General features: G+C 37.5%; 2 protein-coding genes across 3 annotated transcripts in view; one reads left to right on the top strand and one right to left on the bottom strand.

Moving 5' to 3' along the window:
• Positions 1 to 98: 98 nt before the first annotated feature.
• On the bottom strand, positions 99 to 8,057 carry sugp1 (SURP and G patch domain containing 1). The gene is made up of 14 exons (XM_007574505.2): positions 7,922 to 8,057; positions 6,776 to 6,944; positions 6,536 to 6,639; positions 6,065 to 6,313; positions 5,783 to 5,906; positions 5,586 to 5,686; positions 4,741 to 4,864; positions 4,287 to 4,615; positions 4,090 to 4,196; positions 3,144 to 3,321; positions 2,923 to 3,029; positions 1,478 to 1,623; positions 1,047 to 1,176; positions 99 to 625 (listed from the first exon to the last, which is right to left on the bottom strand). The coding sequence occupies exons 1-14, from the start codon at positions 7,938 to 7,940 to the stop codon at positions 599 to 601; spliced, it is 1,914 nt and encodes a 637-aa protein (XP_007574567.1). The 5' UTR covers positions 7,941 to 8,057; the 3' UTR covers positions 99 to 598.
• A 306-nt stretch (positions 8,058 to 8,363) lies between these two features.
• The window catches only part of rnf126 (ring finger protein 126), a 5,737-nt gene continuing 5,232 nt past the window's right edge, over positions 8,364 to 8,868 (top strand). For both annotated transcript variants that reach the window (XM_007574506.2, XM_007574508.2), the window contains exon 1: positions 8,364 to 8,516. In XM_007574506.2, the coding sequence (XP_007574568.1) occupies positions 8,442 to 8,516 (75 nt within the window). In that variant the 5' untranslated portion in view covers positions 8,364 to 8,441. The remainder of the gene's footprint in view (positions 8,517 to 8,868) is intronic.

The following is an 8,868-nucleotide window of genomic DNA, read 5'->3' on the forward strand; positions in this document are numbered from 1 at the left end:
ATTTTCCCCCCAAAACATAAAAATGAGTACGTCAAATTTGTTTCCAGATAAACAAGTACAGCAATTGGGAGTCAAAAAGTATTTTCCAAAGCCTTATATTTCAGGTAAGGTTTTTTTTGATGTTGTTTTTTATTGTGAACAATGGAAGTTATGATACATTGTAATGATTGGGGCACAGTGACAACCTCACTCGATGTGAGAACTTATCAGAAGACCGTGAACTTATACAAAACTTTTATTTAGCTAAGGACGCACAGATCCGTAAGAAAGCCAGACAACACAGGAGTGAAACACTGATGAAAACCAGATGGACTTCTTCATACATTTGATCATGTTACACAGATTCATCGCAATGTAACAGACAAATTAGCAAAAGTTTATAGAAAGCTGATAGTTTAGTGTAATACACGACATTTTCCCAACAATCTTTTTCAACGTTTGAGATGTTCTCTTTCTTTTCCTTTCACAGACATCAACACAAAAATCTCTACTGTCAAAACACTTTTGATTTTAAAAACCAACCGTATGAGCAGCCGATGCGCAAACTATCCTTTTGTTACAATGAAACGACGAGCACAAACAGAAACAGTCCTCCATATCAGTAATATGGCCTCCGTGGATTATTCTGCAAATAAAAGACAGTAGATCACATTAGGAGATCGCAGTAGAAATACAATGTACAAACAACAATTGCAAAAATGACTATATGCATACAGAACCCTGTAAAAGTACTGAACTGTTTCACATTTTCTAACATTAAACCAGAAACTTCAGTATAGCTTTTAGGATTTTTTAATGACAGAATGAAACAAACTAATTTAGATGTCAGAAAGTTAAAGTACTTATGATCTTAACTGACCAGAAGCATCTTCTTAAGTGCTAGTTTTTGTTGGTCCGTTGCATTGAAATCCAATAAAATGCGTTAAAAGTTTGTGTTTGTAACATGACAAAATGTGGAGAAGTTCAAAGTGTATGAATAGAGAAATTAGTAGATTTAAACGCTCTTTGCACAATTCAACTTCATCAAAATGTGAAAAACTCATTACCAGGGGATTGGGCCTGAAGCGGTAGGCGAGCATCATCCTCTTTCTGAAAGCGTCATACTCATCATCGCCTTTCGACAGCTCAGCTGGACGATCGACTCCAAACCCCGCGCCGTTCATGGCGGTGGTTCCTCTGGAGCGGGACGGAGAGAAAAACACAAAATCACCTTTGTGGTTCATGACTGACCGGGAGCAAAATACTGGTGTTTTGTCTAGAATGTATGTGAAATAAGTATTTTTAAATATAAGTTTGATTTGTGTTGGAATATCTTTCAAGTTCTCAAACAGAGATAAAAATGATTTTTATATTAATATTCCACTCCTGCAACATAAACACTACATTAAATGAAAGTACTGACATAATGTACATAGAAGGACATTTTCTTCTTTTTTGTTACTATAAGGGCAAAACTTAAAGAGTGAGAAGGACTCACTTGTTAACAGGAGCTTTGATTCCTTGTCCTTCACTGCCAAGGCCTTCTCCCTCCTTCCAGCCCATTTTCATGAGCATTCGGAAACCAAGATTCTCCACCGTCAACTTAAACTCTTTATACTCTGAGTAGTCGGGGTCCCGGCCTTCCTGCAAGACAATATTACAGAGTTGTTTAAGTATCCGAGACATATATCCGACACAATTAAAATTTGATCCAGATGTTTTTATCGTCTGCCCAGGAGATTATGCATGTCCACCTTGTCTCACGCATCTTGATTTTTTATTTTTTTTAATCGATAACTGGATTTCCTTCCACAGCCGTAGGCGTTTAAATCTCACATGGATGCAGACATTACACTGAACCCAGATGACTAGGAATGAGAAATGCTTCCAGTAAAGTTTTAAAATTATTTTGTGGAAACCATGGACATGAAGAGGAAATTTCCTTTACCTTTTAGAAAACAAAATACATCAGTTGCTAGGATTACCAAAAACTTTAAGATACATTTATATACCGGTAATTAATATTAGTTAATTTTGTTCATATCTATATTTATGCTGATGATGGAGATGACATAAAGATGTGCTGAAGGTCGGTCTTATTCAGGTTCCATTTGATACATTTCAAATTGCTACCAAATGTATAAAAAAAAAACAAGTATATGTTTTCAAATAATATACTCCTTGCAGTTTCAAACCCAGGAAACAATTGTTATTTGTTAGAAATTAATTGAGTTAATTCTGCTTTCAAAGAATTTAACTTGTTGCAAGATCCTTCCTACTGCTCTTTCAATTTGATATTATTTGTACAAATGTTCCTGTTGGTCCTGTAGAAATGTAGGGTGCAGTATATTATGGAGCACTAAAGTTTATTACAGGACAAGCCTCTTGACCAGAGCTGTACTCTGTACTCTCTGGATAACTGGCCTTCATTGTTCACACAAACCGTTTCTCCAATACACAGAAAACCTGAGGAAGAAAAAAACAAAACACACTTTTCTTTCCATTTCCACTTGAAAAAAAATCTACTATTAAGCCTGAAGCTGGACAGCTTGAATACACAAAAAGATTTAAAGACCCTGGAGTAAAAATAAGTGAATATTTAAAATTTTATTTGTAGGGTTTCTTCTTTTTACTTGACACTTTTAGACATAATTTTTTGCATCCGTTGTGTTGACTATTCTATTTCAAAATATCATTTTACAGGTTTGTTGAAAATAATACAAGCTTAAACCTGTGAGATTTCCTCAAAAAGAGAAAGATGATAATGATTGATAATGAACCGACATCACTATGACCAGACACTTAACATGAATTAATTTCAAAGAGTCAGAACTGTCACCTGGTAAACCCCCAACAATGACATACTAAGGGTTATGAATTTGATTACTCTTTATGAATCTTTCTCATAAGACCAAAAACAAATGAAAAGAAAGCAAAACAAACCTTGAGAGCCTTGAAGGTCTCCATGAATTTCTCCAGCTCCTCGGGGGGAAGGAAGTCTCCAATGAAATGTTTCCCTTTCCCCATTTCTGTCAGAGACTCCGCCCACTCTGGAATTGAGGAAAAGAATGAACTTAGTCATTTAAAAATGGTAATGAAACCATCACAAGCGATCGCTGCAGTTACAATGCACAGCAACGTTTTGTTGGATTTCTCCGGCGTACCGCGCGTCTTCTCCATCTCCATCTTTCTCAGCTGATGCTCCCAGGTGCCGTCATCCTGGTCCACTTCTTCGTCGCTGTCATACTCGTGTTGGTGATCTCTAATGGCTTTCTCCCACAACTTCTGCATGTCCGCCATTGCACGTTTGTGCTTCATGATCATTTCATACATCTCTTGCATCTGTGTGGAAAAGACGGGGATGAGGGTTTGGCAAAAACTAAAATGATAAGATCTAAACGGTTATGGCTGCAAAAGGCTTTTGTATTAGTAAAAAAAACAAACAAAAAAAAACAACAACATCGGGTAAGATTTATGTAGAGCTGTATGAACAGATGCACCAAGACTTTCAGCTCAATCTTTTCCAATAAGAGAATGCAAAAAAATAAAGTCAAAGTTGGCAAGAAGGTTTTAAAATTAAGGAGACATAAAGTCATGAGTATTTAATTTCCACAACATGTTTGCTGCCCTCAAGAAGCCAACAGAGTCTTTATTCAACTATTACATGATGGCTTTTGAAATGACGGCAGACTTTTGGGAATCTCAGAAATAAAGATCAATATTCTATAAAGACTGTTGTTTGAGTAATCCTATCTGTAATGATCAGATAGGATACTAATGTAAGACAATAAAGTACAATAGAGTATTACGGCCATACTAAAAAACAATAAAAAAAATGAAATTACAAGAGGAACCTCTTACGAAAATAAAGTCATAATATTACCTGAATAAAATTGTAATATTGTGACTTAATTCTGGTAATAGTAGATCTTTTGTCTTGCTTTACTTTGTTTTTATTTTCATACGACTTTATTCTCATAATTTTTTTTTTATTTTATTTTCTAAAGCCAATTTAGACTCCACTATAATTTTACATGGTTCACAATTTATTTATTTTTTTTACAAAATTATAAATATAAAAACATCACAATGACATTTGCAACCGTATACCTCTTGCTGTTCTTTGATTTGTCTCTTCTGGTCCTCAGAGAGCTCGGTCACTCCAACCAAACCAAGAGGCTTTCCCTTCTTATAACCGAGGCCGCTCAGCTCTTGAGCTGAAAGAGACCACACAGCAAACATTCACAAAATATAACTGACATAAACAGCATTAAAAATAATGCAAATGAATTAAACAGACGGCTTACCAGATAGGGAGGGTGTGTTAGGATCTGGGACGTTAATATCTTGGGGAATAACAATTGGTGCAACTGGCAGCTGCACTTTGTCCTCTTCAGACCCCCATCTGCTCTTCCTCTTTCGTTTGACAGGCGGCGTTTCTGACTCCTGATGTTGAGGCACCGATGTGCTGGTCAGATTATGTGGGGAGCTTACAGGTAACGAAGACGCAACTGGACGCTGGACATCTGTCCTGGAGTCTGCTGGCGGCGGCGAAGAGCACCGAGATGCAGAGTGGTACTCTTGTAGTTTCTTTCTGTAGAGAAAGTAGGCTGGACTTTGCTGGTCGAATAAAAAGCTGGAGAATGGAGATGAGGAAACATTTTTTGTTAGATCTGAAATAAATAAATGGTAAAAAAAAAAAAAAAAAAAAAAAAAGACAGAGAATGAATTTGAAAACGAGTAACAGAAACACAAAAGAACCTGAATGCAGGATTTTCTCTGTTGCGTTCAATGGCGATGGCTTCAACCTCGGGGCCACCCTCCGCCACAAACCGGGCCAGATTTTCAATGATTTCCTGGGTTTCCACGTCCACTGGGGGGGAGACTTTAAGCAGCCTATTAGTACTGGGACTCAATTCACACTCTACTACTGTACCGTACTCAACTGGCCCTCACACAGCACCAGTCTAGAGCCAATAGGGAATAAGAAGAGGAAAGGGGAGGAGGAGCAAGGACGGACAGGGCTGGTGAATGGGGAAATCTTTGGATGTGAGGTTTTTAGCACAATAAATAAACAAATTAACTCAAATGAAACTACCTTAATATTCTATTTATATGTATGTTTTGTAAAGTTAGCTTTAGAAGACAAATAGCAGTGCATATCAAATACTGACAAGAGATTATGTATTACTAGATTCAAGTACAAGTAGAAATTTTCAAATAGCTGAGACCACCATCTGTCTTAAGTGACATTTTAACAAGAAAACATGAATTTATTTCAAGGTTTTTCAAGCATCTTTACTAAGAGAACCAGTGAATGTGGCCGGCACAGTAAAGATTCAATTAAATGATTTGAATCTGCTGCAAGACCGTTGATAACTGCTAACAATGGAGACCGGACTTTGACATTTTACAGCCGACTCAGCTTTTAAGAAATGGCATCTCTTCTAAAGCTGCTTGAGAATTATTTAAATTATTTAATGTTCTATCTAATAATATGCTGCAGAAAAGCAGCACAGTCTGTGTGCCCTAAATGTTTGTTTGAAAAAAATATATATAAAACAGATAAAAGTAAATAGAAGGTGAAGAACAAATTGAACTTTTACCATTTTCTGATTTATTCTCAAGTTTCTGCAAATTGTTCTTCAGAACTGCAACTTTGTGTTTGAAGTAGAGATACTCCAAGCTGCTTTTATCAAATAAGAACCTGCAAGGCAAGAAGAATAATGAATCCGTATGAGTATAGAAAAAACAAAAAACGCAATCTGTGTTAAACGAATCTGACCGAGATATTAAAACCTACGAGAACATAGGATCATCTTTGTAGTCCTCCATTGCCTTCTTCTCCAGCTCAGGTCCTCCTTCTGCCACGAAAGAGGCCATCTTGTTGATAATGAGTCTGGTGTCTGAATCCACTGGGGGAGAGACTTTAAGCAGGCTATGAGTATATTTACTCAAAAGGCACATATGACAATATGCCAGACACAAGGCAACTGTTCCACCGGAGCACGCAAAGCAACCACTGAACTGTCCAAGGCACGGAGCGGTCCACAGTCAGATTTATAAGATACAGGCCTTGAATTACCTTTCATCTCTAAGAACTTGGAGTAATCGGTCTCCTCTTCCTCATCGTCATCATCAGGAGAGGAAAACACGCTAGGCCTTTGGCTGAGAACTGGGTTCTTCTTGGGCTGGGCGTAGGTCTTGAACTGACTGAGCATTTTGCTAACTTTGACCCCAGGCCGCTGGCCGACCGAAACGCTTTTCTTCTGCAAAGTGTTTCCAAATGGAGATGGACCTGAACTTAAAGGAGCCTTGGAGTCACTGGTGGAATCTAGAAAGCGAAAGTTAAAACATTTTATGTATTCTGGTATCTATCACATATCCAATAATTTTTTTTTATTTTTATGACTCTCGTGAATAAGTTAAAACAACCACGTCATACTTCAAAGCATTTCTCATACTTGGTTGAAATCTAATGTGACATTAGATCGCCAAACAGAAGTGAAAGGATGTGTAATTTCAATAAGAAAACAATGCAAATAAAGAAACTTACCCGAAATATTGTTTGTTTTTTCTTTTTGCATCTTCATGAACTGCTGTAAGAAGCTTCCATCGTTTGCGAATTTATTTGAAGAAGGTCCCTGAGGAATGGGTAAACTACAGGAATAAGAAAACAAATCTCTTAGTTTACTCAAAGACCGCGAGAATAAAAAACAATTTCCCCAGAAAACACACTGACTAATATATTTAAAAATATTTAATGTCAATCCCAGTTTTGCAGATGTTTGACTACCTTGGAGGCAGGGACTTGCTTGCTGTCTGAGCATTCAGTTTTGCTTGCTCTGCCATTCTTTCTTCAATCTCCTTTTTCTTCTGAGCGATCAGTTTCTCTTGGCGGAGAATATTCATGTTCATCTTGTTTTTTTGCTGCTGACCTGGTTTGGACATCCACCCTCCTCGTCCTAAGACACATTTGAAAGCGCAACATCCAGCCATAAAAAGTTGAAGACGTTTTCTAATCAGAACTAATAATTATGAAGTTTACAAATGACCTAATCCACTTATTGGTCATTGATAATACAATTCGGGTGACTCAAAGGAACCCGAAGGAGGAAATTTCTACATAGGGATATTTTCAACAAGATAAAAATGTTGGTTTCCTTTTATTACTCATTCATTCAGAGCACTGCAATGTGATTTATACTGCCTGAGTTTGGGCTAATTTGCAATTGCGAATCTACAAAAATGTCAGTCTCTACATGTGCTAAGTTGGAAGACTTGCAGTTATTACGGGAGCGAAATGCCGCTATTTAAAGCATTAGCGTACTAGCTGGTGTGTGAAAATAAAATGCACACTGCACTTTTCATACATTTATGCATAAAAATGTGAAAATTATTACATTTTTTTCCTGCCACTTTACAAGTAGACACTACTTTGTGTCGATCTGGCACTCAAAATCCCTGCATGTAAAAAAGGGATTTAAAATGGCTACGTGGTCCTGTGATAAGAACAATAAAGGGAGTGTAATATTTAGCCTTTTTAAGGCCTCAAAACCCAGTCATATCCATATTTCGAATATCAGTATCTCTTGGGAAACATACACATACTTGCGAGTATGGTATAGCTTTGTAGTTAATTTACTCTGGAGTGACACGGTGTATACTACAGTAATAGACAAAAGTGCTGAAGCCAAGGATCTTAAGATAATAGAAATTGCAACTGATATGCATTTCATTTATTAAGAAATCTTCATTGACTTAACTGGTGTAAAGTAATGGCTAGTTAGTTCACCTGTCAGCTAGTTAACACTGGCTGACCAAACGATACGCTCAAATACGACATAAGCTAGGTAATTGCAAAACTAGCCGACCGATTCGTTTCGTCAGAAAGTGCAACTAGCATATTTATTTTTATATTACAGATACACTGAATAATTACCTCCATCGCCAGACTCCATGGTCGTAGCTAGAGGATAAATATACAAAGAAAACGGACAAAATACAGAGAACGAGGCCTCCAGCTGCCGCAGTAGCAGCTAACGGAATGACGCTAACGTCAATTAAAATGCCACTTCCGGTCTGTGTTTTTCACACACTAATTTTCTACTTGTCAAATTGAAAATCATTTATAAATATTAACAAAAAGGATCAAACAATAGACCATATATGTACAGATGCATTTAAAGGGATTTGAAGAAAAATGACAATTGTATGAAACGTACAGTACAAGTGCAATTGTCAAGCTGGAAAATTTGAAAGGAATATTTGTATGGAGGTTTCTTTCTTTCTTTCTTTCTTTCTTAGAAGAAAAGCCGGAAGTTCTTTTATTGGTAATATTTACACACTTTACATTACACTCTGGTGCTGCTGTTTCCTTTTCCTGTCGCAAAAGCAAAAGTCGGGCTCTAGTGTCCCTTGCTGTTATCCGTCCGTACAGTAGCACTCACCCAGTACTAGAAATGGCCGAAGCCCCTCCACGGCCCAGCCGGTTTTTTTGTCACCGGTGTTCAGCAGAGATCTCGCCCCGTCTACCGGTAAGAATCACTGACACATATTTAGCTTTTGTGACGGGTGGGGAATCATGTTTGAACTGGTCTGGTTGCAGATGTAGCTCTTACAGAGCCTCGTTGAGTATCTGCTGGGGTTAAAGCCCTGTCGGTTCAGCTAACCCTTCAGGGCAGCAGTAGAGTGTCAGTGTCAGTAACAAACTTTAGGGATAAACTCCGGTTACAACCGAGTGTTTTGGAGGTGTATTTTCAGCGGTACTGTCAAATGAAGGTTCAGCTAGAAAGAAAAACCGTTACTGCCCGACGGATTTAATAATGGTGGAACACCATCAGGCTAACTGAGGTCAACTTGTTTGGATAAAATAAGTTATCCCATATA

This window comes from Poecilia formosa, unplaced genomic scaffold (genome assembly GCF_000485575.1).
Source record: "Poecilia formosa unplaced genomic scaffold, Poecilia_formosa-5.1.2 Scaffold354, whole genome shotgun sequence".
Lineage (NCBI taxonomy): Eukaryota > Metazoa > Chordata > Actinopteri > Cyprinodontiformes > Poeciliidae > Poecilia > Poecilia formosa.

Excerpts from the sequence above, each read along its gene's own strand:
- sugp1 (XM_007574505.2), bottom strand. Across the intron at positions 4,197-4,286 it reads TAACACACCCTCCCTATCTG|CTCAAGAGCTGAGCGGCCTC; the intron begins GTAAGCCGTCTG and ends GGTCTCTTTCAG. Across the intron at positions 626-1,046 it reads GCTTCAGGCCCAATCCCCTG|AATAATCCACGGAGGCCATA; the intron begins GTAATGAGTTTT and ends TTTTATTTGCAG.